The 22,788-nt window shown below is 35.8% G+C and overlaps 2 protein-coding genes across 4 annotated transcripts in view; both read left to right on the top strand.

Moving 5' to 3' along the window:
* LOC148006699 (rho GTPase-activating protein 20-like) overlaps positions 1–10,409 on the top strand; it is a 36,589-nt gene extending 26,180 nt beyond the window's left edge. Inside the window, exons 14-19 of one of the 3 annotated variants that reach the window (XM_087640791.1) lie at positions 21–160; positions 1,334–1,492; positions 3,166–3,275; positions 4,362–4,548; positions 7,867–8,101; positions 10,150–10,409. In XM_087640791.1, coding sequence (XP_087496917.1) covers positions 21–160; positions 1,334–1,492; positions 3,166–3,275; positions 4,362–4,548; positions 7,867–8,064 — 794 coding nt within the window. In that variant the 3' untranslated portion in view covers positions 8,065–8,101; positions 10,150–10,409. The remainder of the gene's footprint in view (positions 1–20; positions 161–1,333; positions 1,493–3,165; positions 3,276–4,361; positions 4,549–7,866; positions 8,102–10,149) is intronic. The other 2 variants (XM_087640794.1, XM_087640801.1) reach the window with 2 other exon arrangements.
* A 10,808-nt stretch (positions 10,410–21,217) lies between these two features.
* Positions 21,218–22,788, top strand: part of LOC148006700 (uncharacterized) — a 46,005-nt gene continuing 44,434 nt past the window's right edge. Inside the window, exon 1 of the mRNA XM_087640776.1 lies at positions 21,218–21,332. The gene's annotated coding sequence lies outside the window, so the exon portion shown is untranslated. The remainder of the gene's footprint in view (positions 21,333–22,788) is intronic.

Consider the following 22,788-nt stretch of genomic DNA (forward strand, 5'->3'; position numbering starts at 1 on the left):
TGATTTCCTTTCTTTTTTAGGTTCAGGGAAACATGAACGCAAAGTCCATACCATTCCATCAGTAGTGTCTCCAAATCGACTGCGATCTACGAAGAAAAGTTTGTTCGGCCAACCTCTTACGAGTATTTTTGAAGACAATAAGCTGCCTACCCCAATAATTGTGAGTATCATTTTGGGTTTCTACAACACCTTTGTTCTAAGTAAGTTATTCGATCAAACTGAGGAATGTTTAGATAGCTTATCCCTGAGGGTAAATCATTTTAAAATAGAAATAAGTTCCACTGAATTTCGAATCACTTAATTGAAAGGTAAAGTATTCCCATTTTACACTGAGTGTATCAAAGACACAAACCTAAAAGCTTGTTGAAGGATATGGGTTTATGGAAGTGTCCTTCAGATTACCCAATGGTAAAGTCATCCAGCCTCTTTATGAGTACATATTATTCTGGAGTCTCCCTTAATATCGCCTCTGAGATTACTCAATCTTTTATAAATAAAAATATCAATAGACCTTTACATTGTCAAGCAATTACATATACACATTGGTTTTGCTACATATTAACATCCTTTATCCTACTGGACATTGTATAAATGTCAGCTAACATGGCTCAACCTATTTTAAATGAGATAGTAAACATCTTAAGGAAATAAATATTTACAGTCCAGCATCTACTTTAGCAATAAAATTGTGCTTAGAAATTATTCTTCAGGTGAACATATTTATCTTGTCATACACATGAGGATCACTGCCATTTCTTAAGTATTTTAGAGCAGAATTTTCTAGTAACTATAATTTGGTCATGTAATCAATTGAAAATAGAGAATATGTGGAACAAATCTCTACATGATAGTCATTTTTGCAGAGTAAAATTATGGAAGAACGGTAGACATATACTTGGGTTCTTAAATGTGGCAGCACTTGAGACATGTTGAAATATAAGAAGTCACAGAAAAAGGAAATAAAAGTCTCAGAAATATGGTGAAAAAATCTTTCGTAAAAATGCAAAAAGGATTCATAATAGGGGCCATGAGAGACAGGAAGTAAATTAGTAATTTGAACTCTGAAAGGGCAATATCCATATAGTTACAAAGGATGGCATGCTTGAGAAATATAATAGGAGGAAACAAACTGTAATAGAGGACTATTCACCAAAATGCTTTGGGGAACAGAGTCTAAACCATGATGTTTCAAATTGGGGGACAAGGAAAGGTTCAGTGTCTCAGTTATAACTCTGTATCCAAAACTACCATAACTGAGGTTCACAATAAATGACTTATTTTGATTCAGATATGTGAATATCTAATGATAGAAACTTATCCTAATCCCACACAGGATATGATGTCTATAATTGCAGAAAAAGGACAAAGTTCTGATCATTTATTCAAAACTATGTCTGAAAATTCACACTGTTCCCTGAGGGACAAGATTGACACAGAACTATGTATTAAATGGAATGAAGAATGTGTGTTGGTTGTAGCTTCAGTTTTAAAGGTAGGGAAGGGTTTTACATCTCCAACATTAAACATCCCTCTAGAGATGCATACATGCTTTCTGTCCTAGAGTTTACATGGCAATGTCTATTTCCTGGAACGATGGACGCATGACCTCCTGATAAGAGGCATGACAGTTAAAAGCTGGCAAACCCAAAGAATCATCACAAAGACAACGGTGACCAGCTTCTGCTGAGAGTGAACTTCCTCATATATCAAAGGGGGTTTAGTTTGGCGTTAAAAATGTCCAAACTGATTTCACTTCTGACAATACCATGTGATGTATTAGCTGAACATGTAATAGCAGTGATAAAAGTGTGTTTAACAAAATACATGTCTTAAGTATTACCAAGACATATCCCTCATATATAACAGTTCAAAATGTCTAGTCCACCACTGATGTACAAAAGGATAAAGAATTTGGATATTGTTCCATGTCCAGTAGATACATGAAATTGTTAAGCTTCTCAATCAAAAATAAACCAGCACTTTTACTTTTGCCAGATATTGACATTCAACTTCCAAGTCAAATAGTCAAGAATTAGCCTAACTGACACTTAACTTGTCTACGCTCTTAAATTGCCAGTGAGCTACAGTGACACTGGAGGAAATATCATTGTTTTATTTTTGTTTTAGCCGTGACCTGAGTTCATATTTCAGAACCCTGTGTAGCTATGGTCCAGACACCAAGAGAAAAGATAATGCTCTGGGATTAACCAGGCTTAATAACATTAAGCAAAGGTACCAAATGTTTGCTCCTTGGCCCTTGAGATTGCCAAGTGTCTCTGGTTCTCATTGTCAGAAACTTGGGATCACATCCTGGGTAGACAATTAAGATCAGTGACTGAATGTAGCCTTGTGCATTCAAATCAATTTACAGTTACAAGAACACCTGGGATTCTTCCATTCTTTATCTCTTCTTATGGAGTTCCTATCTCATTCATGGCATGGCATTGAAACCTTCCCCCATTTCTTCCATATAAGTCCCTCATTAATCCATAAGATGCAATGATTGGCTCTGGCTCCTCCTGCCCTATTACAGTCAGATGCTAGATGGAGCCTATCAGAGGGCAGGTATGATTGGCTGCTGTCTTGATGTACCACATGGGAGCTGATTTCTGTCAAGGCAGAGAGAGCTTTGGATTGGGAAGGGGAGTGTAGATCTATGATGGCAAGTAGTGCTGTGGACTAGAAGTCAGGAGAGGCAATTTGAAAGGAAAATAGGTTTGTTTCATCGCTATAGCACCTAGGACTCTGCTTCTTTGATTCAAGTCATAGGTAGGAAAACACAAGATCCTGCATATAAGTTCCACTTTTGAGCCAAGATTCTGGGGAGATGAAAGTTTGGGAAATTTTTCTGGAAATAGGGTCTCAACCAGTGATTTTCAGCCATACTAATCCTACTACAGTACTACCTTTCCTCATGAGTTGGTTATTACTAACCAGTACATGATTTTGTTGCTGTTCCTAATTAAAAATTTGCTACGATATTAATTATAAAAAAAAGGATAGAATAACTGATATGGAAGATATATGATAGGTGACCCCCAAAAGGATTTTGACACACAAGTTGAGAATCACTGGTCTAAACTGCTAATTTTAAACAAAACAGTTTTTCAAGTACTTTCTCAAATGTACATTAACCATTCCTTTTTTTATTTCCATTAAAAAAAGGACTTTATTTCAAATATAGATGGAAGCCTCCTGACTTCCAATTTATATGAAAATTGGCTTACCATCCCAGATGAAGGAACTCTGGCTGGAAAAATTAGTGCCATTCAAAGGTAATGATACAGTTAAGCATGTGGGGATCAGCACAAACATAGAAGCAGTGCTTTTGTAAGATTCATAGCCTTGTGTTTACAGGATTATAAGCTGGAATGATATCCCATGCCACGAGGTTTACTTAGCTCATACTTGTATTGTCAGTTTTTAAAAATGTGCATTCCTCAAGCTAGAGTGTTGAATCATGTCTGTAATCCCACATGGGAGTCCTCTCCTTTAATACTCTTATGGTTTAGAAGACAGCCTATGTAACACATCGTGTGCACATCAGCATAGAGTATTGGTTTAGTTCCTGTGTGAGACATTAAAAGAAGTATGTGTGTATAATACCTGTGGGATACATGCATCATAGTATTATTGCCATGCTATTGTGAATATTTCACTTGTTAAGTATGTCATTGATTAGAACATTAAGCTATAACTGAGTTCTTTCTCAACTACAACTACCTAGAGAAGTTTAAGTCAGGTACATCACTGACTTCTTTGAATTATTCTCCTGTGCGATGATCCATAGGAAGATTTCGTATTTAAGAGGCACATTGAGCTCCCATTGCATAGGACCTCTACATCTCTTCCTTGACTGTAAAAGAAGCTTTTATAACTGCATTGTGTAGGGTCCCTAGTGTGTTTTCTGCTCCTTATATTCTAGAGTGTCACAAGGGTGTTACCTGGATTCATTCTACATTAGATATTAAATTTGTCTTCATGGTGGCTGGAAAGATGTTTTGCTGTTCAATAATGCTGGATGTTTTCCCACGTAGAACACACATAGTCTGCAACAATATTCATTCTTTTAATACCAGGGATCCTGACACATTTCTCTAGCTTCTCTAGGTAGCAGTCTTACATCTAGTATACAGAAATTCATACATATTTTAAAAAATTTTCCCTTGATTATATTCAGAAAAATCAGCTGTTAAAAATATTTTATGTAATACTCTAGTTATATATTCTTACATCTTTGATTTCTGATTAAACTTGAGTTGGTCTACAAAATGTTTACCTTGTGTTTTTTTGTAGTTAGTTTTGTAACTAATATTACTCTTAAGAGGATCTAACAGAAAATTCTCCTTTTTGTTGTTTAGCCTTCTACAACAGATCCCAGAACCAAACTTTATACTACTGAAATATCTCATTTGTCTATTAGTGATAATAAAAGACTCACCCATGAATAAGCTAGATACTAAAAGGTTATCGATCCGCCTTGCTCCGCATGTCCTATGGGGTTGGACTTCTAGCAACTCATTATTTGGGAAAGTTGTCTCAAGAAAGGTAAAGGGATCTGATTTTTGCCTATGGAAACAAAATTCTAATTGTGATACAGGAATTTAGAACCCTTTATAAAGATCATAACTGCAAAAGGAAACCTTAGGATTGCATTCTTCTAGAGTGGAGAGGAATATAATTTGATCTATTTCAGGAAGTGTGGGAAGGGAGATTGTTGATATAGAATAAAGTAAGTGAATCATTTCTTTCTCCTTAAATATTGATTTTAGATATTAATGTTTTAGACAGCCATATGCTGCACTTAGAATGGTAGTCCAAGAAATGGTGTGTGAGGGGTTGGGGATTTAGCTCAGTGGTAGAGCACTTGCTAGACCCTGGGTTCGGTCCCCAGCTCTGGAAAAAAAGAAAAGAAAAAAAAATGGTGTGTGTTATTTTGTATGCTTTCCATTATTTTAACACTGCCATATTTCAGGTACACTTTCATGTTCCCCAGATCTACTGTAGCTGTTAATTTTATATAAACCCATACACATTAGTATTTTTCACTAATTTCTTTACTCTATAACCTGATTGCAGTCCTTTCATCCAAGACCCATCCTCACAATCACTTCCTCCCTCCATTCTCCTTTAACTCTGTAGTGTAGAACTCCCATGGACACCAACTCACTCTCATACAACAATTCACAACAGGAATAAGTGCATCTATGCCAACTGAAGGCAGACAAAGCAGTTCAGCTAAAAGAAAGCAATCCAGTGGTAGACAACAGAGTGACAGCCAGTTCCCGCAACACTAAGTAGGGGAACTACCTGAGATCAAACTGCACATCTGCTACATATATGTAGGGGTGCCTAGATCCTGCTGCTGGAGCATATGAAGCGGGGAGGTCCTGCAGATTCAAAGCTGAAGGATCACAACAATTAAAGGCAACAACAAGAAACCAGGTTATAGAAGGACAGGCACTTCTGGGGAGTTCCAGTAATGATGGTGTAGCAAAATCCAGAGGACTTGAACCAGACCAAGTGACTTATTTCAATGTACATTTGCAAGTAAGCCTGTTTGGCCAAAAGGGTATAATGTGTAACACCTAATGGCAAAACACATCTCACACAGTGCATTTTTACAGATGTTCTCAAATTTTCATTTGATTTTTTTTAATTTTGACTTTAAATTTAAGACTATATTTAATTGTAATCTTTGAAATTTTTGGAGGGGTGTTGATACCAATGGAGATATAAAAGGATTGAAAAATGAAATGAGAGTTACTTTATAGTATTATGAAAAATTTACAGAGATTAAATAAAGAATACATTAATTTAAAAAGGAAGAAAGGCAATAAAAAAGTAAAAAATGAAAGAAAGCACAGTAAATTTTAACTAGGAGTTCTCAGGGATTAGGTCCACAGGAAAGAATACAGTGAGATTACACATGATGGAGGAGGATAGCCTATCTCACAGTTTGAATAGGATTCTCACCCAGGACTCTACTTGGCTTAGACAGACACATAACATTGTTAGTTAAATTCCAATTACCAAGCTACTGGAAACCTAAAATGCAAGTCTGTATTAAATTGCATGTTCTGTCCAAATGTAGCAATAAATAGTATTAGTCACTCTTAGTAGATATTAAATATTGCTCCTTTATGGACAATTCTTTTCAAATATACAATTCTGCATGCTCAAGTATGAAAACAAGGAAGTAAAACTATTCTGTACCATCGGCATATAAAATTAGACAATCCACTGACTGTGATTTTCCTAAGAACGATTTCTTTCCTATCATGTGCAAGACTGCACAATCATAAACTTAGGTGCATCCTGGGAAGAAACATATGTGATGAATAGAGTTGATTAAACCTAAGTCAGGATCTCAGAACAAAAGTAACTTATCAGTTTTGATCAATGTAGGAAATGTCATAATTTCCTACTAATGCTGTGACAAAACACTGATGAAAAACAATTTTGCAAGGCAGGTTACACTCTGGGATAGACTTGCAGTTACCATTTAAGTACTGAGAAATGTCTTGGCGCAAAATGAAGCAGGGTAGGAATCTGGAGGCAAGAACTGAAGTAGAAGCTTAGTACTAGTTCTCCCTCCCACTTTGTATCTCACAACGTTCTTTTTCTGACTAATCGCTTAAGGGCCGCACCATCCTGGAGATCTCGACCTTACGAATTCCAAGGTTAATCAGGACAATATTCTTCAGTCTTCCCCATACAACAGGTCAATCTGATGGAGGAAGTTTCAAATTAAGACTCCTCTTCTCTCGGCGGTTGGGGATTTAGCTCAGTGGTAGTTCGCTTGCCTAGCAAGCACAAGGCCCTGGGTTCAGTCCCCAGTTCCGAAAAAAAAAAGAAAAAAAAACTCCTCTTCTCACCAACTCCTTCTCTCAGTCACCTTTCTATTGCCTAGTAAAACACCAGGAGCTAAAACAAGTAAAGAGTGCACTTGGTGGAACGCATGGCTCCAGCTGGATATGTAGTGAAGATTGCCTTATTGGGCATCACTGGGGAAGGAGCCCCTTAGTCCTGTGTAGTCTGGATGACCCAGAGTCTAGAAATGCTGGGTGTCAAGGCAGGAGTGGGTGGGCGAAAGAGGACCACTGTCATAGAAGCAGGGGGTGGACATACACGGTTTGTGGCAGGGAAAATAAGAAAGGTGATGATGTATGAAATGGAAATAAATAAATATAAAACAATAAAAATAAAGCAACATGACCTAAGAAACTTACTGAAGTAAGTGTTTCTTTGGGACTTGGAAATGCAGAGGGAGTAGAGACCTTCAATGGCATGACAGAGGAGCATGGCTGCAGACAGGAACAACAACCAAAGGGGAAGCTGAGACCTGATGGCTCTTATCTTGGGCAGCAAAACTGTAGCAGGGAAAGATCATTGAGAATAGTCACCAGCATTTTGTGACCCAAATTCTAAGCAGTGGCATACTTCCACCAGCAGGGCCAAAGGACTTAAAGCAGCAGAAATTTGTCACCAAGTGTGTATTGCCATGCCTGGAATTAGAGTGGCATCCCTTTCAATTCATCACAACAAAACCACACACACTGCTCCTCCAAAAAACTCAACAAACCACTGTCATCAATTTGATTCACTCACAGTATTTAGCACCATGTCAGTTCTGAAATGTTGCTTTGTTGAGTAGTCCTTCTATTCCTTGCAATCTACATGAAACGTTAACAAGTTTTAGTAAAATGCCAAGAACATAGAGAACCCATTTCAGAGAGTTCATTTCATGGGTTCCTATCTGTTTGTGGCAACTGTTATTTTTCTCATAATTTTGGATTTCATTTTAAGTTTCCATTTTGTAAACTCTGTGAAATGACACTCCTGAATTTGCCTTGTGTATTACAGATATCTCTTATGCAAATTATGATTGACAATTATATTCAAATATTTGAAAATGATAATAAATATTGCATCCACATTGACAAAAGGTCTGATGGATTAAAGACATCTGCAGATTTCATAAATTCTTCTGGCAAATCAACTGCTATGGATGAAATCATAGGTGGACACAATAGGAAAGCCTGTGGCAATGACAAAATTTAAATATTTTGTATGTTGCTCTACAGGCATGGTCCTTCAGGTATGAAAAGATTTATTTAGACATCAAGGGAATGGAAGGACAATATCATTCTGTGATTTCATATATTTGTAAATCTCAAAGGAGCAAAGAGGTCACAAAATTATATTAGAATACGGGAAATGTTTTGAACAAAAATTTCATTAAATTATGCTTAAATATATGTTATATATTTATATACACATTTACTTATGTGCATCTATATACATACAGTTATGTATGATAAACTATTTACCCTATAAGAATCCCACAATATTGACTTTTTTCCCATGTTCCATAATTCATTGGATATATCATTCATATGAAAATGTTATTTTGGATGAAATCATGTAGAAATATTTATTTGATTCATGTATCCATTAAAACATTCTGCATGTTTAAGCCCTGTACCACTGTCAACATGCTTAGCTATCCTACTGTAAAAGTAATAATTTTTTTAAATTCCTATGAGAGACAATCTTGCCAAATTTTTAGCATTGGTATAAATATTAAATTGAAGAGGATCCACTTAAAAAGATATGTGAAGAATGATAGAGGCTAAAACACTCGTGATCATTATTTAGTGACACTCAAATTCATATCCATTGATAACTCAAGTAATTCTTTGTATAGATTTAAGAAAACATATTGAAATATTACTCTTTTATTTTAATTGTGCTTCATATTTTTAATTATACTATTTTTAATGCTACAATCCAAAACACAATTCAAAATATTCATTACTTAAAGTGTACAAAGGGATGTCTTGCAAAGTTTTTTAAAATTTTTATTAGATATATTTCTTTACTTACATTACAAATGTCATGCCCCTTCGCTATTTCCTGTCCATAATCCCCCAAGCCCTCCCCTAACCCTCCCCCTACACATCCATCTTTCTGTCAACCCCATATTCACCTGCACTGGGGTCAAACCTTGACAGCACCAAGCACTTCCCTTCCACTGGTGACCCAATAAGGCTCTTCTCTGCTACATATACAGTTGGAGCCCTGAGTCAGTCCATGTATAGTCTTTCGGGGGTTGTTTAGTCCCTGAAAGCATGCTTGGTTGGCAAAGTTGTTTTTATGGTGTTGCAAGCTCTCTCAATTATTTCAATACTCCCTCTAATTCCACCGAAGGGGGTCCTGTTCTCAGTTCAGTGGTTTACTGCAAACATTGACCTCGGTATTGGACATGCTCTGGATATGTCTCTCAGAAGAGATCTGTATCCAGTCCTTTTCTGCATGCATTTTTTTTTAGCTGTGACAATATTATCTACTTTTCGTGGATGTATATAAATGGGCCACATGAGAGGCAGGCTCTGAATGACCATTCCTTGAGTTGCTGCTCAAAACATTGCTTCCATATCCCCTCCTAAGGATATTTTTACCCCTTTTAAGAAGGAGTGGAATACATATTTTGGTCATCCTTCTACTTAAGATTCCTATGGTCTCCGGATTGCACCTTGGGTAATTCAAGCTTTTTGACTAATATCCACTTAAACATGAGAAAATACCTAGTGTGTTTTTCTGTGATTCATTTACCTCACTCGGTATGATATTTCCTAGTTCATTCCATTTGCTTAGAAATTTCATAAAGTCATAGTTTTTGATAGCTGAGTAGCAGTACTCCATGGTGTAGATGTACCACAGTTTTTAATCCATTCCACTGTTTCAATGGCATCTGGGTTTTTTTCCTTCTCCTGGCTATTATAAATAAGGCTACTATGAACATAGTGGAGCACGTGTCTTTGTTGTATGTTGGAACATCTTTTGGGTATATGTCCAGGAGAGTTATAGCTGGGTCCTCAGGTAGTGGAATGTCCAATTTTTGAGAAACCTCCAGACTGATTTCAAGAGTGGTTGTACCAGTTTGCAATCTCATCAAAAATCAAGGGGTATTCCTCTTTCTCCACATCCTGGCCAGCACATGCTGTCACCTGAAATTTTTATCTTAGCCATTCTGAGTAGTATGAGGTGGAAACTCAGTGATGTTTTGATTTGCATTTATCTGAAGTGACATGAGTCTATTATTTGAGTATATTTTTCTAACAATGACTTGTTTGTTTCATTTAGCAGGAAAGAACAGAACAACTACCACCTATAAGTGGTAGAGGATGACTGGAAGACGTTCTAAGATCATTCTATTTTCATGTTCCTGTCTACTTCCTACTAAATCGTAGCAGAAGATATTATTTCAAGATCCTACTTCTGCTTTTATTTCACCATATTAGTTACAAATAGCTTTCCCTCATTTAAGTTATTTTATGTTGTATATTATACATTGTTTTCTATTATAATAAATGTTATTAAATTGTGTTATGGTTACACTGCAATGTGCCTTGATTATAATTCTCCATAATCTTTGGGATGTAGCATTTTTCAGTCTACAGCCCATTTCTAGTACTAGTTTTCCCACCTCAGTTACCAAAGTATTGCCAGAAGCTAATGACATTAAAAACCCCTCAGCGTTATGACTAGAATCCAGTGTGATACAAAGTTCTAAATAAAATTCTAGTAACAATAAAAATTAATCATCACACTTGATGAAATTAGAGGTGGATCATGGTTTTTAGAATATACAAAATGACCTGAAAACACACGCGACTTAACAATTGAGATACAGCCTTTGGGACATGAATTTGGGTCATCAAAACATACTGTAACAAACAAACAAAACTGGGTGTTGTAGCACCAGCATCTCTAGACCAGAAGATTCTACAAGGATGGAAATCAGAATTGGAGACTGTAATTAACAAGAATTTTTGCTCAGATATTCCGGACATGTTTTTTAGTAATGATCAAAAAGACCTGTGGTGAAAGAGAAAAGAGGGAGAGGAGGAGAGGGAGAGGGAGAGGAGAGGGAGAAGGAGAGGGAGAGGGAGAGGGAGAGGGAGAGGGAGAGGGAGAGGGAGAGAGAGAGAGAGAGAGAGAGAGAGAGAGAGAGAGAGAGAGAGAGAGAGATAGAAAGGCAAATACTGTAAGCTCTTAAATTTCAATAAGCTCAAAGCTGTAAATTCATCACTAGTGATGTGCTCTGTATATTTTTACACACACACAAACATATAGGCATACATATACACACACATACATGCACTCACACACACATCTATATTCATTACATACACTCAGAAATGGACAGAAGAATACAGTACATTTGTTATATCTGTGACCTCATCATGAAATATTTTTATTCAAAAATTGTCTATCATGAAATGGTCTCCAATACAAATTAGAAATATGGAAGTGTCAGAAGAAACCTCCAATAAAGTAATTTATAATTTCCATAATTACTCTTTATAGATACCTCCTGAACCACCATTCTTATATGTTTGTAATGTTTTCATTGATTACTATTATTATTTTAAAATGTTTATTGAAAATTGAATTATAGCACTGTAGGCTGACTTTTCTCCCTTCAGTCCCTGAAATTTAAATTACCTCAATATTGTTTTATATATTTATTTATGTATATATATATCTTTAAAAATAATAATACATCTTGAGTCCATTCTCTTGTGTGTGTGAACATGATTTCCAGGATGTTCAGTGTGTATTAGATAATCCACATGCAGATCGTTTCTGGAAAAATTACTATTCTGGCAATCATATTAGCTGCCGATCATTTTTGACACATCAAATTTTGACCATTGTCTCAATACTTCTTGGTACTGCTGTCATTGTGGTTTTGCACCCTTTTTTATGAAAGGCAATTTCAAAACAGACTTTCAAGTATGCTGGCCTGTGTAGTCTTTGTAACCCCTTTTCTACAATGTTCCCTGAGCTATGGAGAGTTTAGCTATAATGTACATATATTCACAAGTGTTAGGTACTCCACTATGCACTTCTCTCTTCGGTGTGTACATTTTTGTTTTCTGTAATGTTCTTCATTTTTGTACTAAGAAACTTCTTTGATGATGGATGATGGCCCCACCTATTGGTGGATGTAAGACTAATATTTAGAATGCTGTAAAGAACTTGGTGACTTAGTAAATTTATGCTATATATATATTAAGGTTTATTACATCAGGAGCTCCGTAAATCTGTCTAGATTTCTTGCACCAGCCATGATTTCAATACTTTTGAGAGAAATTCTTTCAATTGCTAAAGTATTTCATGGGACTTTTCCCAAAATATGGAAGCTTTAGGTAGCACTTGGATTCTGTGAGATATGGGGGCTTGAGTGCCTGTTGCCAAATAAATCTTACAGGGATGTCTCAGCAATCAACTGATTCTGTCTGGATATGTCTTAGAAACTTCTTTCTTTACGTCACAGTTCTAAGGTACATAAAGCAGTATGCAGGATGAAATGTTAGGGAAGAAACTGATAGTTGTACCCATCTTGAACACCTATGAAATATGCCAAGAACCAGATTCAGATATCAGAATAGGTGCAATAAGGGGCACTAACACCTCAGTTGTAAACAACTGCTCTTTATTAGACTTCAATGTAATTTCTTTACCATAGCATTGAACATAGTTCTGGGTCTTTCATGTGTTTTCTCAGAAATAAATGATATTCCTAAGTACCGCTTTATAGAGCAACACTTTATGACTGGTTAATTCTCTTTAGGATCATCTGTTCAGGTTCTTTGCCCTGTCCAAGTCACATATTTTCACTCCTCTTTTACAAAATAAATTCATTTTCCTAGGAAATTATGAATGAAATAGAAATATGCAATTCCTCATTTGTGGCTACTTATTTTTCTTCTTTCCACATCTGAAATTAGCCATAATTGATTGTAGTCTGAAATATTAATAGTTGAAATTTCAAGTAAGAAGAGAATGCTTTCTATACTGAGTTAAGTGAAGAACATTTAGCAGTGACAGTCTTATTTCTGCAAGGATGATAATCATTCTATCACCTAGAGTTTCCTTACAGAGAGTGCTGCCCATCCTCTAGGTACTTATCAACTATTATGGAACCAATGGCTTGCTCTGCACATCTAAGGTCATACACAATGGACTCTTTTTTCCTACAGCATTTGTAAACAAGTAGGAAAATATTACACCTGAATGATGTCAGGGGAACACACATTAGTACTGAAGTAGTCAAAGTTCTCTTTTGAAGATCAGATGATAGTAAACATACGTGAGCCTAAATATTCCAAAAAATATTCATATATCTTATAAACTTGACATGTAACAACATAAATAATTAACCCACAAAGTGACCATTTCTTCTTAAAAAAATCACAAACTTGCTCTAATGTAAATCAATGAAACCCCATCATCACAGTTAACTTCAAAATATTAAGTGTCTTGTGGAAATTCTAATGAAGAAGTAAATTTCTATTTTAATAAAAAAACAAACCAAAAAAAAAGAACAGAAAAAAACAAAGTATACAACCAAAAACAAGAACAAAAATATCTTATAAATTGAAGAGATATCAGATAATGGAAATATTTCCCCATACTCATGAATCAGTAAGATTTATAAAATGAAAAACCTAGATTGCCGTATAATACCCTTTTGATTCTATCATTTAAAGCTGAATAAATTTTATAACACTTTTGATGTTATTAGGACAAAAAATATTATAGAATTGATTTTTTTCCCACTTTCCTCGCAGTCTTCTAACATGAGCCCTTGACCTCACCCATACAGCCTCCCCAACATGACTTCCAAAACTTTAACTGAACAATTACAACACCAAGGAACATGTAAAACTAAATGGGACCTGAAACGTACACAAAGAAATGTAGGCTATTGCATTGTAACAAGTGTATGCAATTGTATCGAAAACAAGTGTATTTTTTCGATGTGGGAAAAAGATGGAAACTTTTTTTAATCCAAGCTGATAGTGTCTATATTATTGGTTTGAGAAAGTTAATGCTTAGAGTTATTAATGAGCAGTATATAAAGGGCCTTGTAATTTTGTTGCCATATACTTTTCCCCCTTTTTTGATGAATGACTACAGGGTTATTTATCATTTTTGTTCTCTTCAATATATACCTTATCTTCAGACTGCTGTTTTCCTTTTGTAGAACAAGATTGTTGATGAGAAATGGCTTACTGGTTACTACGCTGTGTAATGTTTCTCCTTTTTGGCTGATATGAATGATACTTTGGCTGAGTAATAAAGTCTAGGATAGCATCTGTATTCTTTGATAACATGGAGGAGGTTGATCCAGGCCCAACTGTATTTTAGAATATGAATTGAAACGTCAGGTGTTCCTCTAATGAAGTCAGCTTTATATGTGCCTTGGTCATTTTCCTTCATAAAGTATTTTTTTAATTCTCTCTTCAGTTATTCTTTGATTATTCTGTGTCTACTTGATGTTTTCTATGCTCCTAGTACCTTAACATGATTATCTTTCAGATTTTGGGGAAATTGTTCTCAGACAATATGCAAATTGTTATTGAAGAAGTTTTATTCTAATGCTTATTGTAGTGTACTGAAATTATGAATGAGGGACCTGTCTCAGTTGGTTCTGATTGTTTAATAAAGATGGTGATAACGAGTGTCTAGGCGGGGTAGACAGAGGCAGCAGTTTTAGGATGCTTGAAAAAAGAACCAGGGAGGAAGGAGGCATGGAGATTCACCAGGACAGAAGCAAAGGAGAGTGGTTCAGGACAGAGAAGCAGCTGACATGGAAAAGCCAGTGTAAAAGCCGGCCCTGGACGGCTGCCCAATGGGGTCCAGGGCAACAAAGAGGAATATAGACTTCAGCAAGTAATAACGTGGGAATATCAGAGGGGGACAGTTTAAGCACTTGGAGATTAGGAAGTGGTCTCGCCATTGAGATGATAAAAGCATATAAAAACAAAGACTGTTTGTATGTGTCTTTCACTTGAGTATATAAAGCATTGAGGAGGTAGGAGGAATGCGCCTCAGCCCATCAGCATTTGGAATCACTTGAGTAGTATTTGCTGGGTACAGAAGCAGATGTTGTTCAATGTGGAAGTGATAAATTACACTTAAAAATTAATTGGAAATTCACGAATATAAAATATGACCTGTGCCTTAAGATTAAGAGGTCAACATGATAGTTAAAACTTTGTAAGTTAATTTTAGTAGTTTGTCAATTTTCTATTCTTCCAGTGAAAATAGTTACTACCAATGCTGTCTGCTGTACCAGGAAACTGTAAGAGCTGTACCCAGCGACCTATGAAGAACAAGCTGTGCAAACCTATAAGGAAATATTCTCCTGTCTGCTGATTATTTTCTGCTCTAAGGACACAGGGTTTGGGACTCTTGATCTGAGATTAAAGAATTTATGTAAATTTAAGAATTTTTGATGATTATTAACAGTGAGCAAAGCCTTGATGATGTAAGTTTGCTCCATAAAAGTCAGGGTTACGGCTCTCTAGTTGGGAGAAATTTCAAAGCATGAAAGGGGAGAAGGAAGAATGATTATTGAGGAGAAGCTTAAGGAATGGTGAGAAAGGAGAAGAAAATAAAGAATGATGAGAATCTTCAATAAACAGAGTCCCTGAAATAGTAGCTTGCATCTACTTCTAGCCCCAAGTAATTCCTGAATCAGCACTGTTACCATTTTCACTAAGGACCCTCCCTATGCTGACGAGGTTCCTCAGCACTGGGTCATAGACAGAATCAGAGAATCTTGTAGACATATACATAATTCAACATGAGATATTTCAGACCAAAATTCAGTTCCAACTTTGTAAAACTGTTGGTTGTTTTCATTACAAGCATGAATAAAAACTTCCAGGATTATAAAATATCATAATGATGAAGGTGGTGTTCAGGTCAAACCCATGTTGGATAATCCGAGTTCTCTATCTGAGGTGCATTGCGTCTCCAGCAATAGGTAAAGTCTTTAACACTCTAGAAAACATCCGAGGGCAACAGCCTACATTGTTATGAGAGTCTCTTGAACAGTATCAAAGCAACAGAAAAAATAAAACTGAATGTTTATTTTTTTATGTCAAGTTTCGGTGCCAATGTAGACAGTCTATGAACTTTTGTGGGGACATTTTTAGTCAAAGTGTCATAGCACATGTGTGAGTGTGTTTGTGTGTGTGTGTGTGCATGTGTGTATAAGTGTGTTTAATTATGCGTACATATTTGTACTATTTTTAATTTCTGTAAATAAGAGAGGAACATAATTTTTATGCTTCTTATCACTTCTCTTGCTGTTTCCCTCTCTAGGATCTCTACGCGATATGAAATGGTCCCTTTTATTTTTGACTTCTTCAGTTTTCCTTCCTGTATGTTTGCATGTAAAATTTGAAGTTAACAATCATAGATGAGAGGGAATTTTCAGTATTTGCCTTTATCAGTTTGGTATACCAACTTAAAACAATTACGATATTTATAGGTCTATCAATTTACTTTCAAGTGTCATTTCAGGTTTTTAACAATTGAATGAGCTTGTACAGTATATATATATATATATATATATATATATATATATATATCACAATTTTATTTATTTATTCATCAATTTAAAAACATTCACACTGTTTCCATGTCTTAAATATTGTGAATAAACTGGCAATGAGCATACATTTTGTGTTGGCTCTGCACCCTGTCCAACACCCAGACGAAGCCTGACTCACAGGTGCTGTGAAATGGACAGGATGACAGGAGAGGCCAAAACATGTAAGTCAACACCTGGAGGAACTGGATCCCCCAGGATCTAGAGACATAGGAACCCGGCCCAGCCAGTGGAACAGCTGAACATGGCCTGAACCTGGACACAGAGCACACCTGGCATGCTGGCTCTGCATCCATTATTACAACACCCAGAGGAAACCCAACTCCCAGAGGCTCTGAAATTCACAGGACCTCAGGATCCCAGGATCACAAAGGAAGCTTGACGCCAGGAGATCTCACACAACCAGTACCACTGGAGCTCTGATGAACTCAACATTACATTTGAGGTCATAACATTTTTCCCAATACACAGCATAACTATGACCACACAGAAATCAAGGAAACACAGAACCCTGCCCAGCCAGAGAAATGGGTTACTTCCAAGTTGCTCCACTGACTGGAGTAAACCCAGGGATCTGGATCCTCACCTAGTCTTGCAGCACTGTGAGAATACTTGACTCCAAAGAGCTCTGACACACTCAGGATCTCAGGACCTCAGGATCACAGGATGCGAGACTCACAGAATCACAGAAACAGCTGAAATCTGGGGAGTTCTGTCACAACCAGGATCATAGTAGAGACAGGCTCCAGTCACAGACAGCAATGGGCAGGTAGCACTAGAGATAACCAGGGGGAAAGAGGCAAGCACAAGATTGAAAACAACAGAAACCAAGGCTACTTGGAATCATCAGAACACAGTTCTCCCAATACAAAATGTCCTAAACATAACAAAGGCAATATCGAGCAAACCAGTAGGCACCTTCAAAATAAATGGACAGAAAGTTGAAACAATCACACTAAAACCAGGGACTAGACAAGGCTTCCCACTCTCTCCCTACTTATTCAAATATAGTACTCGAAGTCTTAGCAGAGCAATCAGACAAAAATGTACCGTAGTGTTTGGTCTACCATGTGCAAAAGCACTTTCTTTTTTGTCCTAGGAAATAAAGCGATCATTTTACAATTAGTAATACTTTCTCCAATCCTGGCTCCAGTGTAAAGGCATGTTTATAATAACTAACTTGATTCTCACAGTAGTGTATTGAAATAAAGACATTTTTGTCTTGATTCCTCCAGATCATGTGAACTAACTTTTAACTCAAAAGTGGGTTCATGGAAAGTACTCATGGTAGCAATGTTCAATACCAATTCCTAAAACTTCAAAGTTGTCACATGAGTAGAGGTATGCTCTGAACTGCCAGGACAATGTTTTATGCAAATTTTCAATATCCAAGAAATAAGAAAGTATTATATTCCTGACTATCTAATTGTTTTGCAGACGATGACGATGGCCACAACATTTTGTTGTAAACTTGTCAGGCTTCAAGCTAAAATCTATGAACGCTCTGATTTTCAACACTGTTATTATTTCCAATATATACATTATGTTCTTTAAAACTTCTCTCAATGTTTTAACATCGATTTTCATTAGGAAGGAATGAAGCTAAAAATATGCTCATTTACTTCTAATTTTCTTTATCATGAAACTAGGTTGGTACATTTTATAAAGTACCTTTATGTTATTTTTGAAATGTTTGGTCACCACCACTGACTGCTGTTTCTCCGTCACACTTTGATTTCTAGGGATCTTAAAGTATGTCTATGAAAATTTTGGTGTCATTGTACATAGTTCTTGAAAGATAAAACATGATTTGGTCAGAGTGATATTCATATAGGAAAAGTATACATGAAATTTTAAATCATATGAGTAGGGCACAGTAAAAAAAAACCTACAAAAATAGTAATCACTCCATTATTACTGGAAAGTATGTTATTTGGAGAAAAATGTTCAGCAGCATATGGAAGCGTTCAGAGCAGAGAAAGAAGAGAAAAAGACTGTGTATGAACGAGGCTGTCAGGTGCAGAATGGAGAATATCTGAGTAGAAAATGGGAGACGCCTGTGGTAGGAAGAAAAACTCACCCTCAATAAAGTAGAGGACATCCTAGAACATAGATTTGATTCTGTATTTCTTTTATTACTTGCACTACAATGTATTTCCTTACAGTTAGAATTACGTAGCAGACAATCTCCATGAAAAAAATTGTAGTTTGATAGACTTGTGCTATCTTCATTAGTTTTGTGTAACTACACACATCGGTTGAAATGCAGTTTGCAAAAGGCATAATTTGATACTATCACTCAAATTCCTTTGTTTTAAAATCATAAACCTTCTAAGATTACATGATCGTTTTATGAGGATAATGTACATAACGTATACTGTGTTAATTATGACATTTACACATTATCTCCCAGGTTGGTTCATTCTCCATGCTTTGAGTCTCTAGGATTTACTATAAAAATGTAACTATACACTCATAATTATCTATTCTTTATTGTAGATCTCAGTGTTGTCTGACTTTCAGCATTCTGAATTTATCTCACTTAAGCACATTTATCTTTAAAGTAATTGTGAGTTTTGTCTCTGTTAGATATTAAGGGCCACAGAGTTCGTGGTATTTGAATACTGAAATTTTCTTGTTGACCTTTGATTGATTCAATGAACTAGGTAGTAAGAATCTTCGGGGTGAATATATATTACAAAGTATTTTTCAAAGTATTCCTTCAAAATGCAGATATCTACCATCTACCCATCCATCTATCAATCTGTATATCTATCTCAGTGTTTCTATTTATGAAATATGAATACATATGTAAAATATATACATACACACACATAAACAAACACACACACACACACACACACACACACACATATGCTTTAAAACCAAAGGGTAGAAGGAAAAGAAAATGAAATGCATGGGTCACATTGTCAAAACATGCCATCTCTTCTAATACACCATAACATTCTGTCAGCCTGACTGCTACAGAATCCTCAGACTTCAGTAGTTTGTCAACTAACTGCTGTATGTAGTTCAATATTGTCTGCTGGAAACGAGAAGAAAAGTTTACATTGAATCAGAGTTCTCCATCCCATATTATCTCACCATAAAAGTAATTTCAATAACAAATGTGATACTCATAATTGACTTATATTATTTGGAAGTGGTCTGTCTTGATTTGTTCAGACTATGTGAAGTAATTCAAATCACCACTGTCTTGGAAAACTATTTATGTTAGGAATGTTCTCTACCAATTCCTTAATGATAGAGAGTTATCATGTGAGGAGAAGGATGCATTACCATAAACAGGAGAAAAGTTTCTGCAAACCTTTAAAAATATCTGACCAGTTTAAGAGTGAGAATTATTTTATGCCCAAACAAGTTGATAACGCACCATGATTGCAAAGATTTTTTATTTGTAACCTCAACCCACAGTAGAAGAATTCTGGTATTCTGCAAATTGTTTTCAACAAAATTTAACAGAATACTGATAAAATAGGTACAACACTCCATTCATTATTTGCTTTCAATTTTATTTAATGAGGAACTGCATTTTCCTAATATTTTAACCACATCTTTACATTATTCTTGAATAAATATAAGGACTGCCATTAAATGCTGTCTCTCTTTGATTCTAATTCTCAGGGACGATAAAGGCTTTTTAAGTAAAAGTAATGGTGTCTCTCCAAATTTCTTGAAAGGGGTAATATACGATTTAATCAAAATTTCCTTCAGTTAAGTAAATGTATATTTTAAATATTCAAACTGTGTTGCAGGACACAGTAGACAAACCATCAAACGAATAGTCTATATAATAATAGAGGGCAGGCTTTGATTATAGATGAGAGAGTGCAATATACAGAGCTCAGGGCAGAGAGAAAAACAACTTTATGTGACCAAGTCTGTCCATGAGAAAAGGGAGAAAATCATGAGAAAAATTAAAACTAGCGGGGCCAGAATAAAGTTCGCCTTCATAAGGAATAATACTCTAGAACGTTTAGAGAGTTTCCATCCTGTAGAACAAGACAGAAAGGTTTGGAATGCTATGGATATTTAGATGGGAGATTGAGTCTGAGATTTATAGAGTATCTCTCAGGTTGTTTCAATCACAATTCTTTGTCTCTAGGCTACACTCTATAAAATTTACTGCATATTAATAATTGTGTGTCCTCCTCTGTATCCTTCAAAGCTGTCTGGCTTCACAGAACTGTGTGAAGGTTTCAGACTCTCTGTCAGTAAAGCACATTCCAATTAAAATTCTTTGATATTTTGTGTCTATTCAGGTCTAAGGTTCACAGTGTTAATGTCGTCTCCATGCTACCTTTTTCATAAGGAGCCTTTTGTTGAAAAATAAGACTTGACAATCTTCTAGGATTCACATGCATTTCACAATATTCCTCTTATCATACACATGTCTATCTATGTATCCATCCATGTATCTGTATCCTCTCTCATCTATATCTATAAGGACTGCCATTAACTGCTGTCTCTCTTTGACTCTAATTCTCAGGGACGTTAAAGGCTTTTAACTATAGATGTAGCTATGTCTACATATATATGTATACTCATAGTTGTGAAAATGTTATTCATTACAAATACTGGTGGTTCCACTTGTGTATTCCATGTTTTAAAGCTAGAGGGAGAGAAATGGAATGCACATGTCACTTTGCCAGATGGCATGAGCCATAGAATATTGACATCACAATGGTTCTTCAGCCTGACAACTACAGAATCCTCAGACTTCAGTTGCTTTCTAGCCACTGCAGTCACCAGTTTGGTGTTTAGAGGCAGAGAGGCGAAGGAAAAATTCACATTGTTCGATGAATTCTTCATTGCAGGCTCATCTAAAAAGGTATGTATTTATATAATTTGATTCTCATGATAGACTTATGGTATCAGGAAGTGTTCTGTCTTGATTCTTCCAGATCATGTGAAATAACTCTCACCTAAAGTGGTTTCTTGAAAAGGTAATCATTGTAGCAATAGTCAACACCAAACTTCTACAGAAACAAAGTTATCACATGGAGAGGGGTATATTTGAGTTACAGAGGAGAATAATTTGGGTAAATTTTTAAAAACTGTACAAGTTAGAAATGAGGATTACTTTATTCTCAACCCATGTACATTACCCACCATGACTTCAGATAATGATCTTAAGAAACTGGTAAATCTAACCTACAATCTAAGAATTCTCTGCTTTTCATGAAATTGTTATTTTTTCCATCACACCTTGTATTCATTGGAATCTAAATCTCAAATTTAACATTGACTCAGATTAGAAATGCACAGCTTTCATGACATGCTCATTTACTTTCAATTTTGTTCATCATGAAACTGAGGTAATACTATATTTAAACATATCTATCATTATTGCTTGATGTGTGTGATGGCAACCATAGGTGTTCTGTGTTTGAGGCTTTGATTCATGTTTGTCTTAAGTCCCTTAAAAATGGAAGCTAGGACATTTCTGCACAAATTCTTTGAAAGATGTAATATACATATATTATATTACATATTGTGGGATGAATTACTGTCACTTGAGTAACTTCGTATTTTAAATATCCAAACTGAATGAGCAGGGAAAGTAAAGGAACCACCAAAGCAGAAGCCACTGCATTATTAGAGCAGCAATATTGTTATGGTTAAGAGAGGAAAATGTTCAGAGGCATCCGGAATTTTTTCAGGATATAGAAAAAAGAAACAGGTTTGATATGATCAAGTCAAGGAAAAGAGAAGGAATACAATCAGAAGAGAAAGAAGGAGATAGGTTGGTCAGGAAAAAGGACTCACAGAGAGGAGGGGGGTTCTCGCACGTATTAGGAGTTAGTATGATGAGGACGGGGACAGGATGTTGGAAAAGAACAGAAACGCAGATGGGGATTTTAAATTTATATAAAGTATGTTTAGCCCCTTCAGGAGTAAAGAAGGTCAGAATGGGAACTGATATCCTATAAGAACAAGTCAATGGAGAGTCAGATGTCCCTTTTGCCACAAGGGAAATATGTACCTTTGTTAGACAAGACAATTTCACAATTTTTTGACGAACGCTTATTTTCTTTTTCATTTTTGTCATTGTTGTTGTTCTTCTTCTTCTTTTTGTTGTTTGTTTTTATCTATTTGTTTTTACCATCAGGAATCTTTCTTTACTGTATCTTGAGCTGGACCAAGCCTGGCACTTCTGAGTCCCTCCCAGAGACCTAACTAAATCATCTAGATAAAATGATTATTTCTTCACATCTACTATGTTAGCTAACAAAGATTTAGTTATGGCATTTTCTCAGAGTACCATATCTGATATCTGTCATAAC

The sequence above is a fragment of the Rattus norvegicus genome, chromosome 2 (assembly GCF_021556685.1).
Source record: "Rattus norvegicus strain SHRSP/BbbUtx chromosome 2, alternate assembly SHRSP_T2T, whole genome shotgun sequence".
NCBI lineage: Eukaryota > Metazoa > Chordata > Mammalia > Rodentia > Muridae > Rattus > Rattus norvegicus.